At 44.4% G+C, this 25,750-nt stretch overlaps 1 protein-coding gene across 4 annotated transcripts in view; it reads left to right on the forward strand.

Annotated features, from left to right (window-relative positions):
- The first annotated feature begins 8,331 nt into the window (after window positions 1-8,331).
- The window catches only part of meak7 (MTOR associated protein, eak-7 homolog), a 38,447-nt gene continuing 21,028 nt past the window's right edge, over window positions 8,332-25,750 (forward strand). Inside the window, exons 1-4 of one of the 4 annotated variants that reach the window (XM_080186739.1) lie at window positions 8,332-8,960; window positions 15,694-15,898; window positions 22,897-23,130; window positions 24,666-24,810. In XM_080186739.1, coding sequence (XP_080042865.1) covers window positions 15,728-15,898; window positions 22,897-23,130; window positions 24,666-24,810 — 550 coding nt within the window. In that variant the 5' untranslated portion in view covers window positions 8,332-8,960; window positions 15,694-15,727. Of the gene's footprint in view, window positions 8,961-15,693; window positions 15,899-18,370; window positions 18,481-22,896; window positions 23,131-24,665; window positions 24,811-25,750 lie in introns of those variants that run through there. The other 3 variants (XM_080186738.1, XM_080186741.1, XM_080186742.1) reach the window with 3 other exon arrangements.

Raw genomic sequence — 25,750 nt, forward strand, 5'->3', positions numbered from 1 at the left:
AGCAATAGTAGGGAGACAGATTATTACTTGAATGGGTATAAATTTAGGGAGGTGGACACTCAACGAGACCTTGGAGTCCTTGTACATCAGTCTCTGAAAGTAAGCGCACAGGTACAGTAGGCAATAAAGGAAGCAGATGGTATGTTGGCCTTCATAGTGAGAGGATTTGAGTACAGGGATAGGGATGTTTTGCTGCAATTGTATCAAGCATTGGTGAGATCACTCCTGAAGTATTGTGTGTAGTTTTGGTGTCCTTATCTGAGGAAAGATGTCTGTCCTTGCAATAGAGGCAGTACAGCGAAGGTTTATCAGGTTAGTTCCTGGGATGGCAGGTCTCTCATATTGGGCGGCATGGTAGCGCATTGGTTAGTACTGATGCTTCACAGTGCCAGGGACCCAGGTTCGATTCCTGACTTGGGTCACTGTCTGTGTGGAGTTCGCACTTGCCCTATGTGTCTGCATGGGTTTCCTCCGTGGGCTCTGGTTTCCTCCCACATTCTGAAAGACATCCTGGTTAGGTGCACTGACATAAGAACATAAGAAATAGGAGCAGGAGTAGGCCAACTAGCCCTTCGAGCCCGCCCCGCCATTCAATAAGATCATGGCTGATCTGTCGTGGCTCAGTTCCACATTCCCGCCCTCTCCCCATAACCCTTAATCCCCTCTCTCATCAAAAACCCATCAACCCGCGTCTTAAAAATATTTAGCGAGGCAGCCTCCACCACTTCAACGGGCAGAGAATTCCAGAGATTCACCACCCTTTGAGTGAAGAAGTTCCTCCTCAACTCTGTTCTAAACCGCCCCCCCTTTATCTTGAGGCTGTGCCCCCTAGTCCTACTATCCTTTCTGAGCGGGAAGAGTCTCTCCACCTCTATCCTATCCATCCCATTCATCATCTTATACGTCTCAATGAGATCTCCCCTCATTCTTCTAAACTCTAACGAGTACAAGCCTAATCTATTCAGCCTCTCCTCATAGCTCAACCCCCTCAACTCCGGCATCAGCTTAGTAAACCTCCTCTGCACTCCCTCCAAGGCTAAAATATCCTTGTGTAAGTACGGCGACCAAAACTGCACACAGTACTCCAGCTGCAGCCTCACCAATGCCCTATACAGCCGCAGCAAGACCTCCCTACTTTTATATTCAATCCCCCTCGCGATGAAGGCCAGCATCCCATTCGCCTTCCTGACCACCTGCTGCACCTGCAAGCTGGGTTTTTGCGACTCATGCACAAGGACCCCGAGGTCCCTCTGCACCGCCGCCTGCTGCAGTTTTTCTCCACGTAAGTAATAATCCTTCCTACCATTATTCCTACCAAAGTGGACCACCTCGCACTTACCAACATTAAATTCCATTTGCCATTTCCTGGCCCATTCGCCCAGCCTATCTAGATCCTTCTGTAGACTCTCCCCACCCTCCGCACAATTTGCCTTTCCACCAATTTTGGTGTCATTAGCAAATTTCAACACCCTCCAAGCAGACGCCAGACTGTGGCAAATAGGGGAATTTCACAGTAACTTAATTGCAGTGTTAATGTGAGTCTTACTTGTGACTAATAAATAAACTTTACTTCACTTTTTGAGGAGAGACAGTTAGGATTATATTCATTGGAGTTTAGAAGAGTGAGAGGGGGTCTCATAGAAATCATAGAAACACTACAGTACAGAAAAAGGCCATTCAGCCCATCGAGTCTGCACCGACCACAATTCCAACCAGGCCCTATCCTCACATCCCTACATATTTACCCACTAATCCCTCTAACCTACGCATCTCAGGACACTAAGGGCAATTTTAGCATGGCCAATCAACCCAACCTGCACATTTTTGGGCTGTGGGAGGAAACCGGAGCACCCGGAGGAAACCCACGCAGACACAAGGAGAATGTGAAAACTCCACACAGACAGTGACTCAAGCTGAGAATTGAACCCAGGTCCCTGGAGCTGTGAAACAGCAGTGCTAACCACTGTGCAATCGTGCTGCCCAATCTCATAGAAACCTATAAAATTTGAACAGAATTAGACAGCGTAGATTCAGAAAGAATGTTCCCAAAGGTGGGGGAGCCCAGAACTAGAGGTTATAGTTTGAGGCTAAGGGGTGGGCCTTTTAGAACTGAGGTGAGGAGAAATTTCTTCACCCAGAGGTGGCGAATGTGTGGAATTCACTACCACAGAAAGTAGATAAGGTCAAAACATTGTCTGATTTCAAGAAGAAATTAGAAATAGCTCTTGGGACTAAAGGAATCAAAGGATATGGGGGAAAGGCCGGGGAGGGGGGTTTCAGGATATTGAATTCGATGATCAGCCATGATCAAAATGAATGGCAGAGTGGGCACGAAGGGTTGGATGGCCTACTCCTGCTTCTAGTTTCTATGTTTCTATGAACATAATAGATGTCCAGGTTTTTGATATGAACATCTTTAATGCAGTAAATTATCACCAAATCAAGGCATCTCAACAGCTCTCAATAACGGTACACTGCGCTTTGCTGATCAATGTTCCAAATATGAAACATGAAACAAATCATTAAAACCACATTGAAAAGCAAGTCACTTCTAGCAGCCCTTTCAAGGTCACTTAACATTTCCCATGTAAACGCCTCTTGCTGAGCTGTAAAGTACCCTTTCGTAGTGATTGGAAATTAGTGTCCAGCTAGATCACCATTATATATTTAAATTATTGATTTCCACCTCTCAAATTTCGGCTGACAGCATTGTTTCCAAGATCACTTATTCCAAGTCTCAGTAAACTAATTGTTAAACCTGATGCCAGAATCAGAGATGGTTGGTAAGAATCTGCCATGAGTTCATATAGTTTACCATTATTTTTCAAAGACAACCTTGTAAGCTACAATTGAGCAAATGCTAAAAATCAAACAATGAATTCTGGTTAAGTATTTTCTTCTCTGCACTAGCACTCAGGGGAATGCAAACTCACACCTGCTTTGCTGCCAAATAATTTTCAATTTTAGCCAGACAGCCAAGGAAAGGGATGCTGAACATGTCTGATTCTTTCAGGGCTCTGAATTAAATTTTCAATTCCACTCTGGCCATTTTTTGAGGTGGTGACCAGATGTATAACTGAGGGTAGTGCAGTCGGTGTAGTTTATATAGATTTCAGCCAAGCCTTTGGCAAAGTCCCACATGGGAGACTTATGAAGAAGGTAAATTCACATGGGATACAGGGTAATTTGATAAAGCGGATTCAGAATTAGCTCAGTTGTAGGAGACAGAGGGTGGTGACAGAGGACTGCTATAGTGACTGGAAGCCAGCATCCAGTAGCGTGCCACAGGGATTTGTATTGGGTCCCCTATTATTCATCATTTATATAAACAACATAGATGACTATGCGGGATTGGGGGGAGGGGGGAGAGGGGGTGCAGGGAGGAAGGGGGGATTAGGATTAGTAAATTTGCAGATGACACAAAGATTGGCCGGGTGTTTAGTGAGGCTGAGTGTCTTGGGCTACAGAAAGATATAGACAAATGGTTGAATGGGCAAATGAGTGGCAGAAGGAATTTAACTTTGAAAAGTGTGAGGTGCTACACTTTGGTTGGAGTTATTTGACAAGGCAGTATTCAATGAGCAGCTTGACACTAGGAGGCTCTGTGGAACAAAGGGACCTTAGCCTGTTTGTCCATAGATCTCTGAAGACAAAAGGACATGTTAGTGGGGTGATGAAAATGCATATGGGACACTTGCTTTTATCAATCGCGGCATAGATTACAAAAGTAGGGAAGTGGTATGGAACTTTGATGAGGCCACAGCTAGAGTACTGTGTGCAGTTCTGGTCGCCATATTATAGAAAGGATATGATTGCACAGTGGAGGTTGCAGAGGAGATTTACCTGGATACTGCCTGGCATGGAACATTTAACTTATGAAGAGAGGTTGGGTTTATTTTCGTTGGAGCAGAGAAGATTGAGAGGTGACCTGATTGAAGTGTACAAGATTATGAGAGAGATGGGCAGCGTGGGTAGGAGCTGTTACCCTTAGTTGAAGAGTCAACCACGAGGGGACATAGGTTCAAGGTGAGGGGAGGGAGGTTTAGGGGGGGATGTGAGGAAAAACCTTTCTACCCAGAGGGTGGTGATGGTCTGGAATGCGCTGCCTGGAAGGGTGGTAGAGGTGGGCTGCCTCACATCCTTTAAAATGTACCTGGATGAGCATTTGGCACATCAAGGGGACAGGACAAGTGCTGTAGATGGGAAAAGGTGAGAGTTTGGATGTTTTTCACATATTGGTGCTGAGTCAATGGGCCAAAGGGTCTTTTCTGCACTGTATAATCCTATGATTTTAACAGCATCAACATATTAAATAGAATGATGAAGGCTATACTATAAACAGTTCAATATTCACTGTGAGGATATCAAATGCAAACTCTATGGTATAAACAGCATAGTGCAATGGTCACACCCTATTTTGGCCATTGCATCCAATTCTGATCTTGAGAAACTAGGGATACATTCAAGTGCTACAGGCAATAATCAAGCAAATCACAAATTGGTCTCTAACATCAGAAGACCAAGATATTAGGAAATAATGTACACATTGTTAGCCTTGGAAGGTGACCTTATTAAAGCATATACTGTGTTATATACAAAAAAAAGGGTCACTACTTCAAACTAAGTTGTAACATTAAAGCAACAGCAGACCAAGTTAAAGCATTAAAGGGAGCATTTATCACACAATAAGTTATTTTCATGAGTAATAGTCTTTATTCAGTGGTTTTGCAACATTAGAGATGTTATATGAATAAAGCTGTTGTCATGGTGGTAACAAAAAACCCTGGCTTCATGTAAACAAGAATTTGTTTGTCATGGTGGGGCAGGGAATGTTGGTATTTTTCTCATTGATAATATATGCCTTTCAGATTTCTCATCTGTATCTGTTTCGTGAAAAATATTTACAGAGAGGACAGGCAGGTGAAATCAGAAGGGATGTTAATGCTTGTCACTGGCTGTATCTGGTAATGCTGAGTTACAGACTGTCAGTGGCTCAGATCAGATCAGAAGGCAAGATTTTGTCAAGGCAATGTACAGCGTGCTTGAGAATTGCACCTTAAATGTAGAAGAATGCCCAAGGATTTTTCACACAGATGTATGGACAAGAAAATATAATGCCAGGCCAAAAGTGAAGTTTTCTTTGGAAGAGTAATTAAAAGTTTTGTCAAGCGGATAGGTTTTAAGAAGGAGGTTTGGGAGGTGGAGCAACAAAAGGGACAATGTGTAAATGGGGCCATTTTTCAATTTTCCATTCCCACTGAACAGTTTTCCGGCTGAGAATGGATTTCAGAAATTTGTGTACCACACATGTCAGAATATCTGATTTGGGCTCTCATTGGTTGCTGCTCACTGCTGGGTGTTTTAAGTGACTCAATTATGTAATCATTTTGACATAATTATACAATTTTTGACAATTTAGGACATCTAGTGCTTGAAGGACATTTGAAGGAAATAATTATTTTGCTTTAAAAAGTTGTCCTGATGTGATTTGTGCTGCTAGAACTAATGTTTTTTTCCTATACAGTGATATTTGGCCACCCTCTGTAGTATTACTAAGTTCATTTGATCTGTGTATCATTTTCCTAACCATGTTGATTCTCAAGAATAATTTAACTTTCAACCAAAATTGAATGGATTAACTTTAATTTACCCATGCAGCAGCCAACATTCTTCGAGACTTCAACATTTACCTACTTAGCTTCCATACTTCTGTTGATCAGGATGCTGCCAACATCAAGTCCTTTGCCAGCCATTCGGTCTACCCGATTAACTCAGTGGGCAGGACGTTCTGGCCGCACTCGCCCCGGGACAAGAAGATCTTACTCGGGGTCAACAGACCTTTGCATAGACCTGCTATGATGCCCGTGGTGGGCAGGACAGGAAAATTCCACCCAATAACTCAAATCTTTTTCTCATCTTTTACACTGAGATTGTTTCATATCTCTCCCTTGTAAGCATCATTAACATACCACAGTCGACAAGTTAGTGCCATTTCATTTAGTATTATGCATTATGTAACATTGAGCTAACACAGAATATTCATAGAGTTTACTGAGGTAAGGAAAATAACACCTTTATTGGAACACATCTTACTGTGAGCTGCATCTCACCATGAGGTTGTACAATTGGACAATTAATCTCTTGGGTAAGGGAGAGCAATATCATTATACATTTCATCCCTGTGATATTGTATACTCTCTGTTATGCTCCTTGGCCAGACCCTGGGATAGAATCCTACAGTGCAGAAGATGGCCATTTGGCCCATCAAGTCTGCACTGACCGCAAAATGTGGATGTGGGTGATGTGGGGAAAGATCCAGTTAGGAATCAATAATATTTTGCCTGAAATAGATAAAGATTAAGATTCAAGATACCTGCTTTTGGAATAAAGTCACATGATTCCATGGGACTTGAACAAACAAAAGCAAACTTTACTACACAAGCTCAGAAAGATGAAACAATTTACAATGGACAGAATTTTCCAGCTGTTCAAGGCGGTGGGACTTCCTGGTCCCGCGAGAGTGAATAGAGGTTTGGCTCAGCACGAAATTCTCCATCCTCGTTTGCAGCGGGGTGGAGATTGAATGGCCAGAAAACTCCAGCCAATATGTATCTTATACTCTAACATTCAGGGTATGAGATACATGTGAATTACATGTGGTTGGACACACCACACTACAGAGTAAATGACAGATGCAACCAAGACAGATTCCATCGATTTCTCAACAAATCCCCCAGCCGCTAGTCCCATGGTGAATTAGACAACCTCACTGGAAGTTCAGCTTCCTCACAATGGTTTCCAATCTCTACCTTTAAAGATTGCCGCTTGGAATTCACTCCAAAAGTCACTCTTTCTCAGAAGGCTTTGACAATGATCCACCTCACAAGGTTTCAGCCTCTCCTTCCAAGATTCCTTCTCCCTGGATTCCCAAGTACACTCAACACTAGCTTACATTCACACTTTTAGACCTAAGGACATGCAAAGCAGAACATCAGTGTTCCACAGGGATACCTTTGCTCCAGTGAGCCTCTTTATTTAAAGTCTACCTGCTTCCCCCCACGCCCCCACCCATCCCTCCCCTGCAGCTCTTTCTTTAACTTAACTGGGACCTCTTTCTGTCCCTTTTATTTTCTTCATGATACTTAGACTCGTACAAACCTTATAATGCAGAAGAGGGCATTTGGCCCAGCGAGTCTGCACTAGCTCTTTGACAGAGTACCTTACCCAGGCCCTCTTCCCTACCCTATTCCTGTAACCTTACACATTTATCATGGCAAATCATTTTAGCCTACACACATTGGGACATTAAGGGGCAATTTAGAATGGTGAATCCACCTAAGCTGTACATCTTTGGTCTTGTTGGCTGGCAGACTGACTTAAACTAAAGCTGTTCACTAGTACTTAAACTGATCTGATGACCTATCAAAACACTCCCACAGATTCCCACCCTTGCTACTAGTTGATAATAAGCAATAGAATACTCTCTACCTTAAATGTTACAAATATCACAGACTATTAATTTAGCACACAAGGACCCAAAGTTCAATGGATTTCAGCTGAAGGATTTTTAAAGTTTATTATTATTGACACAAGTAGACTTACATTAACACTGCAATGAAGTTGCTGTGGAAATCCCCTAGTCCCCACATTCTGGACCCTGCTCGGGTACACTGACATTATATCATTAGTATATAATACAATAACAATTGACCTATGATAATACGTGAGGGAGTAACAGTGCAATCTTTAGTGCCTATAAAAGTTTAAAGTTTATTTATTAGCATCACAAGTAGGCTTACATCAACACTGCAATGAAGTTACCGTGAAAATCCCCTAGTCGCCACACTTCGGAGCCTGTTTGGGTACACTGAGGGAGAATTTAGCATGGCCAATGCATCTAACCAGCATGGCTTTAGACCACGAGACCATAAGACATAGGGGTAGGGTTTGGCCACTCGACCTATCGAGTCTGCTCCACCATTCAATCATGGCTGATATTTTTCTCATCCCCATTCTCCTGCCTTTTCCCTATAACCCCTGGCTGTGGAAGGAAACCGGAGCACCTGGAGGAAACCCATGCTGACATGGGGAGAGTGTGCAGGCTCTGCACAGACAGTGACCCAAGCCAGGAATCGAACCCGGGTCCATGAAGCAGTGACTCCCCAAATGTTGGATGCGCAGCACATAACTGGAAGACATTGGGAGTGCTTGTTGCATACCAGCCTCTTCTTATTTTGTAAAAACATTTGGGAACATCACCATAACTTGACCACAAATTTAGGAAAATATGTGCTCTGGTTGTCTTGTGGCTCCTAAATCTTGGTAGTACTCACACTTAAGTTTGTAAAGATCAGAAACTCTTTTATGTTTAATTTTGTCATGCTGTCACATTCAAAACAAAAAAAACAGACTGAACAGGTTATGTACTCATCACTTCAGCCTTGAATGCAGTGGGAAACGTGGCCACGAAACATTTGTTCAGAACTCATCAGTCCACTTGAATAGCAACCTTGTTGTACAGACAGAATTCAGTGAACAATATCCCAAACTGTTCCAATGATTAGGTCATCAAGGACGATACCAGGTATCTTTGTGAAAACGCTGGTGTGTGTTGTAACAGAGATAGTGTATTACTCAGTGTTTCAACTCCCAACACTGCAGCCTTGAGCAAGGACAACAGCTGGGAGGAACTGCCCACCTCCTAAAGGCTTACCAGCGAATGGGTTGCAGCTTTAAAAATAGATATCGCTCTCCTGCGGCTGGATAGGCTCTGGTGGTTGTCAGTTTCTGCACCTTCCGCTAAATTTCGGGTTTGGTTCCTTTTGCTGTGCTTTTGGTAAACATTGTAGCAAGGTTAGTGCAATCATATTGAGTCGGTATGCTCGATTTAGAAACCGATCCTCTCTACCTCCGATAGCCTCTGGTTTGAGAAGCGTCATTCAGCTCAAAGCACCAGCGCCGTAAGTATGTTTTCCGCAGAGCTGGTTGAATAAGAAAAGCTTATTACTCCAGGGAATTGGCTCCCGCGAGGGGAATGTTACTGACTGCTGTGTAATTTTTCTAACATCGCTCCTTATCAGGTTTCCACCAGAATGTGGAACACTGGCTTATTCTCAGTCACTTATCCAGTCTCCCACCTTCTGGCTATCTGAGCACGCCCCAAAATTCTGCTGCCTACTTCCCAATTGGCACCCAGCCCCATTCACCCATCAGCCCCTGTGTTCGACCTTGGCTTGAGACTCAGCAACACCACAAGCCTAAACCATTCTGCTCTTCAAATTCTTCCATGGCCTGGCTACCGCCTGCCTCTGTAACCTCCTGTCCTGCAACTCTGCATTCCTCAAATTCTGCCCTCTTCAACATCCCTGATTATTATTAGCTCATCCCTTGGCAACTAAATTTGCCAAATTCAATCTAAATTTTAGACTCTTGAACCCCACGGCTTTGGAATTCAATATTCCTGCCCTTTCTCCTTGCCTGGCACTCCTTAAAATGTAGCTCTTTGACCAACTGTTAGTCATCTGCCCTAATATCTCCTGATGTAACTCGCTGTACAATCTTGACTGAAAACACATGTCTGAAACACCTTGAGATATTTTCTCCTACAAATGTGCTATATAAATGGAAATTTTCTTTAGTTGTTCATGAAGTTGTTTGGGCGGCAGAGTGGTTAGCACTGTTGCCTCACAGCGCCAGAGACCCGGGTTCAATTTGGCCACACAGTCATAGGTATATAAGGAATACAGCAGGGGGCTGAGAACACAGCCGGGACACCGGTGTTGACGATGATCATGGAGGAAGTGTTGTTGCCCATCCTTACTGATTGTTGTCAGTGAGTTAGGAATTTCAGGATCCAGACGCAGAGAGGTGCCGAGGCCCAGCCACAGAGTTTGGAGATAAGTTTTGTGGGAATAAAAGTGTTGAAGGCTGAGCTGTGGTCAATAAATAGGAATCTGACATAGATGTCCTTGTTATCTAGGTGTTCCAGGGTTGAATGCAGGGCCAGGGAAATGGCGTCTGCTATGGACCTGTTGTGGCAGTAGGCGAACTATAGTGGATCCAGGTAGTCTGGGGGGCTGGAATTGATTTGTGCCATGACTAACATTTTGAAGCATTTCATAATGATGTCAGAACCACAGGCCAATAGTCATTAAGGCACGCTGTTTGGTTTCTCTTAGGTACCGGGATGACCATCAGCTTCTTGAAGCAGATAGGGACCTCAGGTTGTTGTAAAGAGAGGTTGAAGATGTCTGTGAATAGTGTGATGTCTGAGTTTACTATCAAATAAATCGGTTGGACTTAAACCTGGTGTTGTCAGACTTTTTACTGTGTTTACTCCAGTCCAACGCCGGCATCTCCACACTGTGAATACCCCACCAGCTGATCTGTGCAAATCTGAATGCTCATTCGGGTACCCCGTTCCGGGCCAGTCACTTTCCGTGGGTTGACCTTCAAGAAAGCTGCTCTGACATCTGCAATTGTTTGTTACAGAACTCCAGCCCCTGACGTGCCCTTGTAGCTACAGTATTATGTGGGTCACCCAGTTAAGATTCTGATCAATACTGACTGCCGGCATTCAGTCATTGAATATTACAACACTGGAGGCCATTTGGTCTGTCTAATCAGCCCTTGCTCTTTCAAAGAATGATTTAGTCCCAATCTCCTATTCTTTCCTAATCCCTGCAATGCCCTTTCTCCTTCAAACATTTAACCAATTTTGTTTGAAGACGAACATTGAGTCTTTTCTACCTGCTCATTGGGTAGTGCATTCCAAATCCTAACCATTCATTGCAGAAGAAATATTGTTGTCGTGTCTGTTGGTGGTGAGAATTTGGCAATGGTAGTTCTGTTGAATGTCAAGTGGAGGTGATTAGACAGTTTGTTCCCTTGTATGGAGCTCTGCACTTATCAGTCGCAGCCTGAAGATTGTCCAGGTTCTTTCTGCATATAGGAATGGACTGTTTCAGAATCTGCAGAGTTACAAATTAATTTGACCACTGCAATCATCAGTGAACATCCCCAATTCTGACCTAATGTCTCAGTAAAGGTCACAGAATTATTACAGTGCAGATGTAGGCCTTTGGCCCATTGTGTCTGCATCAGGGTCGGGGGTGGGGGGTGGGGGGTGGGTTAGTGATGGAGGAAGGGTCCATTGATAAAGCAGCTGAAGATGGTTGGGCCAAGGACAGTAAGGGGACAAAGATGACTCATTTCCAGCCAGCATGACCATTTTCCTTTGTGCTAAATGGAGGGCTTCCCCCACCCTGATTCCACTTGCTGAAATTTGCCAGGGTTCTTTGATGCCTCACTTGGTCAAATCTGCCTTGGTGTCAAGGGCAGCTGGTCTTTGCTCACCACTGGATTTCAGCTGTTTTGTCCAAATTTGGACCATAGCTGTAGTGAGGTCTGGAGCCAAGTGGCCATGGAGGAACCCAAACTGAGTTTCGTGGAACAAGTTATTGCTGGGTAAGTGTTGCTTGATAACACTGCCATTGGCAGCTTTTGTAGACTGATGGGGTGGTAGTTGGCTGGATTGGGTTTGCTCCTTTTTGTGGACAGGACATAGCTGTGCAAACTTTTGCACTGCTGTGTGGATGCCAGTGTTGCGGATGCACTGGGATAGATTGGCTAGTGGCACAGTTAGTTCTGGAGCTGATCTTTAGTGTCACAGCTGGAATGTTATTGGGGCCATAGCCTTTGCTGTATCTAGTGTGTGTTTCTTGACACCATGTGGATTAATTACACAGACAGCCATGCAGATTCTGTCTTTTCTTGATGTGGTAAAAAGAGAAATGGCGACCTCAGCAATAATAAAAACAGCAAACGCTGCAGAAAGGATGGATTAACGATTTGGATGAAGATCCTTTTTTTTTGTCTTAGGCATGTATACCAAGTTTCCATTATATTTAGCCTACCTGGAAGAGTTAAATGGCCAGCAGCTTTTTCCCCCTGTTGAAACATAGGCAATAAAATGTACTCACCAAGCTTTATGGCTGCCATGGCAACGGAGTGTCCCACCATCTAACGATTATGACCTACAGGGGACCACTCAGGCCCTATCTATGAAGAAAGGACTTTTAGAAACAGGCTGTGATTCAGAAGCTGAGAGCAATGTGAAGTGAAAGAATGAGCTCTCTTTTCAAAATTGGAGATGTGATCAAGTAGGAGTTTTTTTTTGGGGGGGGGGACATATTTTTGTAAGCATTTTATGCTGGAATTTTTGATGGAAGAGGGTTAGTAACTGATTGTGAATGCAGTCTTATTGCAGTAAGTATAAAACAGTTTGATTCTTCTCTCTGCATCTTACATGGAAGATATTTTGCCACTTCATATGAATAGAAACAAATTCATTGCATGGCATAGTTCATTGGCCAAATAATCTTCACCTCTGTGAATCAGGTAGGGAAGAATGTAAGTTGGCCACAATGTAAACAGGCTAATCCTTTCTTCCAAGCCAGGTAAAAGTTAATATTGAGTGTTATAAAGTCTTTTTATTAGTATCACAAGTAGACTTACATTAACGCTGCAATGAAGTTACTGTGAAAATCCCCTAGGCGCCTGTTCGGGTACACTGAGGGAGAATTGAGTATGGCCAATGCACCAAACCAGCATGTCTTTCGGATGGTGGGAGAAAAGCGGAGCACCCGGAGGAAACCCACACAGACATGGGGAGAACATGCAGACTCCAAACAGATAATGACCCAAGCAGGGAATTGAACCCAGGTCCCTGGTGCTGTGAGGCAGCAGTGTTAACCACTGTGCCACCATGCCACCCCATTGTTGCTCTGCTCCCTACCGACTACCCTCTTCTGGTTCAGCTCGGCTAAAGTAATGTTATAAAACCAACATCTCGTGACACCAGGAAGAACAAGAACAACTATATGGCAGCTTTAACAGAACAAGATGTCCCAAGGCACTTCATTGGAGTGTAACAAAGGAAGAGGTAGATTTGAAGGAGTGTCTCACTAGGAAGGAAAGGAAGTCGAGACGTAGAGAGATTTAAGGACAGAATTACTAAGCACAAGGGCTAGGCAGCTAAAAGCTTGGTCACCAGTTGTGGAGCAATTAAGAACAGAGGCCAGAATTAAGCGGAGCATAGCTATCTCAAAAGGGTTGTGGGCTGGAGGAGATTACAGCAACAAAGTGATGGGAGGTGGTGAAGGGATTTAAAAACAAGGATGAGAATTTTAAAATCAAGGCTTCACTTGCCAGAGGCGAATTTTGGTCAGGAAGGACTGGTGAATGGGACTTGGTGCCAGTAAGGCTCTGAGCAGCAGAGCTTCATACAACCTCCCGTTTACGGAGAAGCGATTGTGAGAGGATAGACAGGACTGTGTTGCAAATGGTCAAAGCTCGAGGTAACCAAGAGACAAGTGAAGGTTTCAGCAGCAGATGCGTGAAGGCAGGGTTGGAGTCAAGTGATGTTACAGAGGTAGAAATGACCGGTTTTAGTGATGGCACAGATTTGTAGTCAGAAACACATCTCTGGAATAGTGGGAAAAGATGGGTACAGACTTGGAAGATGACAACGTGGACAGAGATTTTGGAGAGATCCGGGAAGTTCGAAATGGGAGGGTAAGAACGCTGGGATCAAAGGTTATCCCCAAGGGATGTGCAAGGACACTGGGGGTCAAGGGTTATCCCCAAGGGATTTGCAAGGACACTGGGGGTCAAGGGTTATCCCCAAGGGATTTGCAAGGACACTGGGGGTCAAGGGTTATCCCCAAAGGATTTGCAAGGACACTGGGGGTCAAGGGTTATCCTCTTTTGAGGGGAGAAGTGATAGTGGCAGTTTTGAAGGAGGGAAGGAGGCAAAGGGAGGAACATTAACAATATCAGCAAAGAGAAGGCTAACTAATATCAGCAATTAGAATACAAATTAGAAAATACTGGAAACACCAAAGAACATCAGTCAGCATTTGCGGAGATAACTGAAAATATGTTATTCTGGGTCCAGACTCTCAACCTTGAATATTTTGGCAGATGCTTGACTGGCATATTCACCTTCATTTTTAACTCTCTCTCGATGAGTGGACTTTGATTGAGTTAAAGGCGAGATTTTAAGCATGCTCTGTTTTATGGTTTCAGATCGCCAGCACATTTACTCTGTATCAGATAATATTGACTGTCTGACATGAGATGGTTACATCTGTCCTAGAAAGAACATTTGTTAGTACACTGCATTAGGAAATTGCAATTAGGCATTTGAAATCAATATTTTGTGAAAATTTGAGCCCCAAGGCTTGGCTAATTTTGATTTCTGGGATCAGTCAGTGGTAGCGATGAGCTGTACGGCTGTGCATTCAATTTTACTCTGATTTTTAGAAAACTAGATCTACACTTGCATTATGGTGCAGTGCTGATGGAGTGCTGCGTTGTCAGAACTTATTTGGATGAGGTGCTAACCTAGTCTGCTAGCTTAGGTAGAAGTTAAAGATCCCACAATGACTTTTACCTTTTGAATCATAGAATCTCTATAGTGCAGGAGGGGCCATTCAGCCCATCAGGTCTGCACCAACTCTGTCAGAGTATCTTATTCGGGCCCACCACCTCTCACATTTACCATGACTAATTCATCTAACCTATACGTCTTTGGACATTAATTTAATATGGCCAATCCATCTAACCTGCACATCACTGGGTGGAAACCTGAGCACCCGGAGGAAACCCACACAGACATGGGGAGAACATGCAAACTCCACACAGTCACCCAAGGCTCCAGTAGAACCCAGGACCCTGGTGCTGTGAGACTGCAGTGCTAACCACTGTGCAGCCCATGATGAACAGAACATGTTATTTTCAGTGCCTTGGTCAACATTTATCCCTCAAGCGCTCAAAGCCAAAACATTAACTGCTCAGTCGTCTCATTGCTGTCTGTTTTGTGGCTTTCCTGTGCAGCCATGAACTGCAACATTTGTCTATAAGACAACAGTGACAAATACATGTCAAAAGTAATTAAATAATGTGAAAATCTTCCTGACATTGTCAGGATGTGAAAGGAGTTTAAACAATTCTGGTTGATTGTATTGATGTTTTGTTTTATTGAAAAAATGTATCAGAAAATCCTCTGGTGCTTCTTCACCAAGTGTAAAAATGTAAGGAAGAAGCATATGTGTACACTTGTGTATAGGATGGCACGGTGGCACAGTGGTTAGCACTGCTGCCTCACAGCGCCAGGGACCCAGATTCAATTCCTAGCTTTGGGTCACTATCTGTGTGGAGCCTGCACATTCTCCCCGTGTCTGAGTGGGTTTCCTTGGGATGCTCCGGCTTCCCCCCACAGTCTGAAACACGTGCTCGTTAGGTGCACTGGTCATGCTAAATTTTCCCTCGGTGTACCTGAATAGGCACTGGAATGTAACTTCATTGCAGTGTTGATGTAAGCCTACTTGTGACACTAATAATAGTAAACTTTAAACTCTAAAGCCAAACAAAAGAATGTCTGGTGAAGTCATCTGAGATCCCACAGTGTCTTTCTACCCCCACGGTGTATTTAAGTCCTATGACTCTTTCCTTTGCGTACGTAGTGAACTTTTAAATTAGTTAATCTCTCCCTCTCGCTCTCTGCCCTACCCGCCTGCCACCCTCCCTCCCCGCCCCTGGAGAATATCCTTTCCTATTCACAAATCAGTATGTGCGCTTAATTGAGAACAGTTTGGTGCTGAATGATTTTTTTCGAAATGTTATTGACAGGTTTTAGGGACCCTGCAGTTATCTGCAAGAGAAGATGGGGAACGTAGAAAGCCATGGATTGAATAGAAGTGGGAGATTTCAATTTTCTCCCGATGAACAAATTATTCTGGATGACGTTTTTGACTCTATATCTGCCTCTAATACCAGTGACTTCTCAAAATGGGGCAAAGCTGCTCAGAAACATATCACTCTGCCCCAGTTAAAGGTAAGCATTTAATCCATGAGCTGCAACGATGAAGATTTATAATGGCAAAATAGAAATTGGTCTTTGGTTTCCCTGCAAAACTTTCAAACTATGTATTAACGGAGACAAAGCTGTATCAAAAGTTGACTTTGATTTGTCAAATGTCTTAACATATAGTGAAAAGTATTGTTTCTTGCACGCTATACAGACAAAGCATATCGTTCATGGAGAAGGAAATGAGAGAGTGCAGAATGTAGTGTGACAATCATAGCTAGGTTGTAGTTGGGAAAAATCAACTAATGGGAGGTAGGTCCATTCAAAAGTCTGATGGCAGCAGGGAAGAAACTGTTCTTGAGTCAGTTGGTACGTGACCTCAGACTTTTACATCTTCTTCCCAACAGAAGAAGGTGGAAGAGAGAATGTCCAGGGTGCGTGGTGTCCTTGATTATGTTGGCTGCTTTGCCGAGGCAACGGGATGTGTTGCCAGAGTCAGTGAATGGGCGGCTGGTTTGTGTGATGGACTGGGCTACATTCACAACCTTTTGTAGTTTCTTGTGGTCTTGGGCAGAGCAGGAGCCATGCCAAGCTGTGATACAACGGGACAGAATGCTTTCTGTGGTGCATCTGTAAAAGTTGGTGAGAATCATCGCTAACATGCCAAATTTCCTCTTTTGTTTGTAAAACCTTAAACCTTCTTCTTTCTCTTCTCCTTTTCTTGTGTTTTGTTCTGGTGAAACATTTTAAAGAGAAGCTCCTGTTTTTATTATAGAACCACTTTTGCTTATTGTCCCGAATGTTTATGCCGCAGGGTGGTTTTGCTGGGTGATAATGCAGTTGTCATTTTTAGACTTTCTGGCCTTCTACAATGTTGCCTCATGATCTATACAGAAAAGTTGCTTTACTGGCCCACGTGGACAGACTGGGAGGCCAACACATGTCTACCTTGACAATGATTTATCAACAAATCCATAACGTCCCAAATAGGATTCTCGGTGTTGACTGAATCTGTGAGGTTTTGAATTCTGAATACTGGGATGGAGCCTCCATTTTCTTTAAGAACATAAGAAATAGGAGCAGGAGTCGGCCATCTAGCCCTTCAAGCCTGCCCCGCCATTCAGTAAGATCATGGCTGACCTGAAGTGGATCAGTTCCACTTTCCCGCTTTCTCCCCATAACCCTTAATTCCCTTGTCTATCAAAAACCTATCTACCCGTGACTTAAATATATTTAGCGAGGTAGCCTCCACTACTTCAATGGGCAGAGAATTCGAGAGATTCAGCACCCTTTGAGTGAAGAAGTTCCTCCTCAACTCCGTTGTAAACTGCCCTCCCCCCCTTATCTTGAGGCTGTGACCTCTAGTCCTGCTGTCCTTTCTAAGCGGGAAGAATCTCTCTACCTCTACCCTATCCATCCCTTTCATTATCTTATACATCTCTATAAGATCCCCCCTCATCCTTCTAAATTCCAACGAGTACAGACCCAGTCTATTTAATCTCTCTTCATAGTCCAACCCCCTCATCTCCGGTATTAGCCTAGTGAACCTCCTCTGCACTCCCTCCAAGGCCAAAATATCCTTGCGCAAGTGCGGCGACCAAAACTGCACACACTACTCCAGCTGCGGCCTCACCAGTGCCCTGTACAGTTGCAGCAAGACCTCTCTGCTTTTATATTCAATCCCCCTCGCTATAAAGGCCAGCATTCCATTCGCCTTCTTGATCACCTGCTGCACCTGCAGACTGGGTTTTTGCGACTCATGCACAAGGACCCCCAGGTCCCTCTGCACTGTAGCATGCTGCAGCTTTTCGTCCTTTTAATAGTAATCCCTCCTACTATTATTTCTGCCAAATAAAATGGCATCCAAACGATGGCATCCGTGTCAATGATCCGGCACATCTTGCAGAGGTTGCTATGGCAGGGTTGTGTGGTGTCGTTGTCACTGTTCTCCTGAAGGCTGGGTAGTTTGCTGCGGACAATGGTCTGTTTGTGGTCGTGCAAGTTGTTTGAAGGCAAGAGGTGGGAGTGTGAGGATGGCCTTTGATTGCTTCCTGTTGGGAAATGGAACTCTGGGTTCATTTGGGAGGAAAAGAATGCACAAATGCTTCGCTTTTTTTAAAAAAATTTTCCTGTGATGGTGTTTTGCTACTATCACCCCTATGAAGTTACTTGCCTCTAGTTTTCTGCTCGCACAGAGCCTTCTCTTTGAACAATATGGCTGCTAGCTCAAATTCTGTTGGATTAACACAAGGGGGAGGTGATAGCCTAGTGGTATTATCACTGGATTATTAATCCAGAAACTCAGCTGGGGACCTGGGTTCGAAACCCGCCACAGCAGATGATGGAATTTGAATTTAATAAAAAGAAAATATCTGGAATTAAGAATCTACTGATGACAATGAAACCATTGTTGGAAAAACCCATTTGGTTCACTAATGTCCTTTAGGGAAGGAAATCTGCCGTCCTTAACAGGTCTGGCCTACTTGTGATGATGTGGAGATGCTGGCGTTGGACTGGGGTAAACACAGTAAGAAGTCTCACAGCACCAGGTTAAAGTCCAACAGGTTTATTTGGCAGCACAAGCTTACAGAGCGCTGCTCCTTCATCAGGTGAGTGAAGATTTGCATTCGCAAACAGAGCACATACAGACACAAACTCAATTTACAAGCTAATGGTTGGAAAGCGAGTCTTTATAGGTAATCAAATCTTCAAGATACAGACAATGTGAGTGGAGAGAGAGCCAAGCACAGGTTAAAGAGGTGTGTATTGTCTCCAGACAGGACAGTTAGTGAGATTTTTGCAGGCTCAGGAAAGTCATGGGGGTTACAGATAGTGCGACATGAACCCAAGATCCCTGTTGAGGCCGTCCTCGTGTGCGGAACTTGATTATCAGTTTCTGTTCAGTGATTCTGCGTTGCCGTGTGTCGTGAAGGCTGCCTTGGAGAAAGCTTACCCAAAATTCAGAGGCTGAACGCTCATGACTGCTGAAGTGTTCGCCAACAGGAAGGGAACACTCCTGCCTTGATTGTCGAGGGGTGTTCGTTCATCCGTTGTCATAGTGTCTGCATGTTCTCCCCAATGTATCATGCTTCGGGACATCCTCCCCTGCTGCAAATCAGGTAGACAATGTTGGCCGAGTTGCAAGAGTATGTACCGTGTACCTGGTGGAGAAGTTCTCACATGAGATGATGACATCCATGTCAATGATCCGGCATGTCTTGCAGAGGTTGCTATAGCAGGGTTGTGTGGTGTCGTTGTCACTGTTCTCCTGAAGGCTGGGTAGTTTGCTGCGGACAATGGTCTGTTTGTGGTCGTGCAGTTGTTTGAAGGCAAGAAGTGGGAGTGTGAGGATGGCCTTGGCAAGATGTTCATCTTCATCAATGCCGTGTTAAAGGCTACGGAGAAGATGCCGTAGCTTCTCCACTCCGGGGAAGTACTGGACTCTGGAGAGTAGTCCATGATGGTGGGATGGTACTTGCTGATGTCATCATATAGTTGTTTCAATGATTGTTTGCCATGAATCCAAAGGAAGAAAATGTCATTGACGTATCTAGCGTATAGCGTCGGTTGAGGGTCCTGTGCGGTAAAGAGATCGTGTTTGAACATTAAAAGATGTTGGCATATTGAGGTGCGACTTTGGTTCCCATAGCTGTTCCATGCATCTGGATGAAGAACTGGTTGTTGAAGATGATGTTGTGGTCTAGGATGAAGCGGATACGTTGTAGAATTGCATCTGGAGATTGGCAGCTGTCGGCATTGAGTGCTGAGGCAGTTGCAGCAATGCCGCGTCGTGGGGGATGCTGGTGTAGAGTGTCGAGACATCCATGTGTGACTCCAGAGCCACTGCAATGTGGCAGATACTCAACTGCCTTCTGAACCAGGGTAACTAGGGATAGGCAACAAATGCTGGCTAGCTAGTGAATCCCATGTCCACGAATGAATAAAGAAGGCTGGAGTCTAAACAGATACCGTCTTCACGAAGTCTGAAGCTATTATATTCCCTCTTCCAGAAATGGGACTCTTGTGAAAAAGTGAGACTTTGGAACTTTATAGATCAAAATTCATTGACAAGTCTGTGGCTTTCTCAACCTTTTGTATAAGTGGAATCGTTTCTTTTAAATTTACCAATATTGATATCACCATCTACAAGATATAGTTTTACGATAGTAATAGAACAGCCAAACAAGGTCATGGCCACAGTTCGTACAGCACTTAATTGCATAAACATTTGAGTGAACTTGCTTAAGTAAGTTGAGCAAAAGGAATTGAAGGGAACGGGCCCCACGGTTTTATTATAGGGCATTTCTTACAACTTGACTCCCAGGCTAACCAGGATGTATGCATAATACTGATTATGGAAAATTTAAATTTAAGCTTGCAGGCTTCATGTTTGGTTTTCTTGTAATCAGGCTTTGGTTCACACACTGAGTAGTTTCTGCCTCCTCCAGTGCCACCTGTCTCCTTTTCTGGAGGGTATGTTCAGTGGCTTGTGAGCATGTACTAATGAGATTAAAATGAGGGGCATGTTTTCCTTGCTGTGTTTCCTGTCATTTTCTCTGCCATGGAGCTGAATGTAGGGATTTTGCTTTCCAGCATTCAGAAAGCGCCAGGGAGCCAGAAAGAGAGATGCTGCTGGCAGTGAAGGCAAGGGCCATGGCTCACCACTCAGAAGCCCCTTGGGGTGGCACGGTGGCACAGTGGTTAGCACTGCTGCCTCACAGCAAAAAGTCTGACAACACCAGGTTTTAGTCCAACCGATTTATTTAATAGTAAACTCACAAGCTTTCGAGGGGACTCCTTCACAGCGCCAGGGATCCAGGTTTGAATCCCCACTTGGGTCACTGTGAGGAGTTGCACGTTCTCTCCGTGTCTGTGTGGGTTTCCTTCGGGTGTTCCGGTTTCCTGCCACGCTAAGTTGTCCCTTTAGTGTCAGGGAGTCCAGCTATTGTAAATGCACGGGGTTATGGGGATAGGGCACAGGTGGGATTGTGGTCGGTGCAGACTAGATGGGCCATATAGCCTTCTTCTGCACTATATGATTCTATGAAAACAGCAAGAAATTGCAGTTCAACTTTTCTGTTTAACTTTTTGGGTTGGCCTCCAGTGACCTACTGTTACTAATTCTGGGCGAGGCTACCCCACCAGGGGGCAAGGGAACTCAATTCCAGCACACAGCTCACTCTGGGACAGGTTAGCTGGGATAAGGGAGATTTCTGTTCCCAGAGCAGAAGCCCTGCTTTGATGGAGATGCCCCACCTCCTCTCCAAACAGTGAATAGGAAAGCGGGGGCTTTCGTTTAAACATATGCTTTTTCAAAAAATGAATTTCACTTGTAGAATTATGCCGGATATTATAGGCTGGGACTTTCTCGAATCATACATTCCTTAGAGGGCAGAAGGAGGCCAGTTGGCTCATCAAGCCTGCAGCGACAAGAATCCACCGAGGAACTATCCCCGCAACTTCACATATTTACCCTGCTAATCCCCCTAACACTAAGGAACAGTTTAGCATGGCCAATCCACCTAACCCACAAATCTTTGGACTGTGGGAGGAAATCGGAGCACCCGGAATTTTCACATTCTGCCCATGCAGACATGGTGGGGGGAATGTGCAAACCCCACACAGACAGTGTCCTGGGCACTCTGAGGCAGCAATGCTAACCATTGTGCCATCGTGCCCCCCAGAGGTTGGCATAATTATGGCAGCTCTTGGGCAGGGAGTCTGGACTGTACTGGGAGGAACTGGAATGTCATTATTCCATGTGCATCAACAGGAGCTGACATTTGGAGATCCACCAATAGACTATTGTTGTAACTTGCCCACTTCTCAACGGCTCTGGAGGTGGTGTTGCTTTGAGGGAAGTTGTCCCCTAGCTATTGATAGAAATTGAAATGATTTTGCCTCCTTGCACTGCGATTCCTTGCTATTCCTCGTTAGAAAGGAACTTAGGAATTAAGAGCAGATCTAGGCTAATATAGCTCTTCGGGCCTGCTCTACCATTCAACCAGATCATAGCTGATCTCTCCCAGTCTCAAATCTCCCCACCTGTGCCCCATATCCCTCTTTCCCTCTTTTTTTAGTCAGAAATCTCTCTATTTCCCTCTTGAAACCATTTACTGAATCGGACTGCACCGCACTATGCGACAGCGAGTTCCACAATTTCACCACCTACTGCATGAAGTAGTTCCTCTTCATCTCAGTTTTATATCTACCACCTCTCAACCTATTCCCATGACCTTTTGTTTTCGCTTGCCCTATAAGAGGAAACATTTGGTTGACATTTACGTTATCAATCCCTTTTAAAATTTTATATACCTTGGGCAAAAATGATACAAAAGTCTGAGGTTATGTACCAACCGACTCAAGAACAGCTTCTTCCTTGCTACCGTTAAACTTTTGAATAGATCTACCTCACACCAAGTTGATCTTTCTCTACACCCTAGCTCTGACTGTAATACTACATTCTGCATTTTCTCCTTTCCTTCTCTATAAATGTATGCCTTGTCCGTATAGCGTGCAGGGAACAATACAATACCAAAACATGTGACAATAATAAATCAGATCGAAAAGATCAGACCCCCGAAGAATGAGTGACAGATGCTGGTCACTTCTAGAAAGCTATTTGTGCCGCAGAGTGGCATAATGGTTAGCACTGCTGTCTCACAGGGACCTGGTTCGATTCCTGGCTTGGGTCACTGTCTGTGTGGAGTTTGCACATTCTCCCTATGTCTGCATGGGGTTTCCTCCAGGTGCTCCAGTTTCCTCCCACAGTCCAAAGATATGCGGGTTAGGTGAATTGGCCATACTAAATTGCCCCTTAGTATCAGGGAGGTTAGCAAGGGTAAATGCATGGGTTTAGGGCCTGGGTGGAATTGTGGTTGGTGCAGACTCGGGCGGAATGGCCTCCCTCTGCACTGCAGGATTCTACTGCATATCTCAATGATGACGGAAAGTGAAAGTTGAGTTGGAAGCAGCTTAGGACCATGTTATTCAATGTTAGGTGACTTTCCCTTGCTCTTCCTCAGGCATTTGTACATAACGCAATCCTGGGCCACATGACCATTCGTCTCTACAATGGACTGAGAAGCGTTGATCCTGTGAGAAGATCAGAAGGCCTCAGTAGCACAATAAGCAAGAAACAGTTTATTTCATTTCTTTCCTATGTCATGCGAGGCACGGCTGAAGAAAAGGCTCTTGTTCTTCATCGAATGGTTTCCTCAGATTATGATGGCCCTGTAAACGGAAGGCAACTCAAAGAGGTAAAGGCACTCATCAGTGTTTCAGTGAAGGTATACAATACCCTATTTATGAAATGTACTCTTTGTCCCCTCATTTTAGAGCTTCTGGTTTAGAACATAGAACATAAAAAACAACACAAACAGGCCCTTCAGCCCACAAGTCGCGCCGAACATATCTCTAGGCTTACCTATAACCCTCAATCCTACTAAGTCCCACCTACTCATACAGAAGTCTCTTAAAAGACTCTATCAACTCCTCTGCCTCTACCACCACCGCTGGCAGCCGATTCCATGCACCCACCACCCTCTGAGTGAAAAACTTACCCCTGACATCTCCTCTGTACCTATTCCCCAGCACTCTAAATCTGTGTCCTCTTGTGGCTCCCATTTCAGCCCTGGGAAAAACCCTCTGAGAATCCACCCAATCAATACCTCTCAACATCTTATACACCGCTTTCAGGTCACCTCTCATCCTTCGTCTCTCCAAGAAGAAAAGACCGAGCTCTCTCAACTTATCCTCATAAGGCATGCCACCCAATCCAGGCAACATCCTTGTAAATCTCCTCTGCACCCTTTCAACGGCTTCTACATCCTTCCTGTAATGAGGCGACCAGAACTGAGCACAGTACTCCAAGTGAGGTCTGACCAGGGTTTTATATAGCTGCAGCATTATCTCCTGACTTCTAAACTCAGTCCCTCAATTGATGAAGGCCAGTACACCATACGCCTTCTTAACCAGATCCTCTACTTGCGAAGCCGATTTGAGAGTCCTATGAACCCGGACCCCAAGATCCTTCTGATCTTCCACACTGCTAAGAATCCACACACTTATCCATGTTGAAGTCCATCTGCCACAATGCAGTTACTGTGAAAATCCCATAGTCACCATATTCTGGCACCACTTCGGGTACACTGAGTGAGGATTTAGCATGGCCAATGCACCTAACCAGCATGTCTTTCAAACTGTGGGAGGAAACTGGAGCACCCAGAGGAAACCCACGCAGACAAGGGAAGAAGGTGTAGACTCCAGACAGACAGTGACCCAAACTGGGAATTGAACCTGTGTCTCTAGCACTGTGAGGCAGCAGTGCCAACCACTGTGCCACCAGGCCATCCACGGAAAGCTAGCCCGAATGACTCCCTTGACTTCCAGCTGCCTGGATTTGTTAATAATAGCCAGCTCAGCCAGGCCCAGGAACATTGACAGATTTACTGCCTGCTGTCATCCTCCACACCAGGTGGATGAGGCACCTTTTTTTTTATTATTACTCACCTTGTTATAGCAGCATCTTGCTCAGGTAGCCTCTAGTCAGCCTAGGCAGCAAGCGTTGTTCGGTCATATCCGTAGACCCCCTATTTTGGTCAGGGATTATTGGGATCGCAGTCAAGATTGGGACATCTAGATAATTTTTGCCTTTATCTTCAGCCATCCCTGAGATTGAGATCTATTGTAATGCTGCAGCTGTCCCCCACCGTTTAACAGTGTACTTTGTTATCTCATTCTGAACTTATGTACTTTTTTTATTTGTATTTGTTGTCTCTCTCTCTCCATGTAGTTCATACAAGATCTGATTACGACAGTGATCCAATTATTGCAAAGTGAGAGCATGCTGAAGGATTGGTTTTTGGAGAAAACTGCAGATGTGCTTTCAGGCACGTTACGACTGGCTAACGTTCTGATGTCTCAGTTAAAGCCTAAAGGTACTAAACTGCTGTGTGCCAATAACCCCTTTACCAACTGGCTTATAGCTGGAATAAAATGTGACTGTCAAGAATTACCAACTCTGCCTCACAGATGGTCTTGACGTTTATCAGCGATAGCTGTTGGAAATTTAGGGGAATTTTGACTACTTGGCCCAAAATGAAAAAGATAAAAGCAAACAAACACTCATTTTTGAGTGTTATTTTGTGAAAAAATCTTAATTTTGTCTTTTCTGTGTAATTGTGACAAAGATTGAAAATGATGAGGGTTTACCTATCTGCAGCCTTCTGTAACACTTGTCTCCACCATCCTCCTTCAACACTTCTCCACTGTTGCCTCATTAATTGGAACCAGAAAAGCATTTCCAATAGCTCCTCCTGCTCCAGTACCATGAACTCTGGTTTCCCCCAAGGATTTAATCCTTGGCTTCCCCCTAGTTCTATCTACATGTTGGTGACATCATCCGAAAGCAACATCATTAGTTTTCATTGTTCATGCAGAGGATAGCCAGTTCTAACTCACCACCATCTCCCTTAATCCCTCCACCATAGGGCGGCACTGTGGTTAGCACTGCTGCCTCCCAGAACCAGGGAACCGGGTTCAATTCCAGCCTTATGGGTGACTCTCTGTGTGGAGTTTGTACATTCTCCTGTGTCCGTGTGGGTTTCCTCCGAGAACTCTGGTCATGGGTCGTGGGCATTGCTGGCTGGCCAGCATTTATTGCCCATCCCTAGTTACCCGAGGGCATTTAAGAGTCAACTACAGTGCTGTGGCTCTGGAGTCACATGTAGGCCAGAGCAGGTAAGGATCTCCTTCCCTAAAGGACATTCATGAACCAGACAGATGTTTCCGACAATAAACAATAGTTTCATGGTCATCAGTAGATTCTTAATTCCAGATTTTTTTTTACTGAATTCAAATTCCACCATCTGCCATGGC

Source organism: Carcharhinus amblyrhynchos, chromosome 4 (assembly GCF_965287045.1).
Source record: "Carcharhinus amblyrhynchos chromosome 4, sCarAmb.v2.hapA, whole genome shotgun sequence".
NCBI lineage: Eukaryota > Metazoa > Chordata > Chondrichthyes > Carcharhiniformes > Carcharhinidae > Carcharhinus > Carcharhinus amblyrhynchos.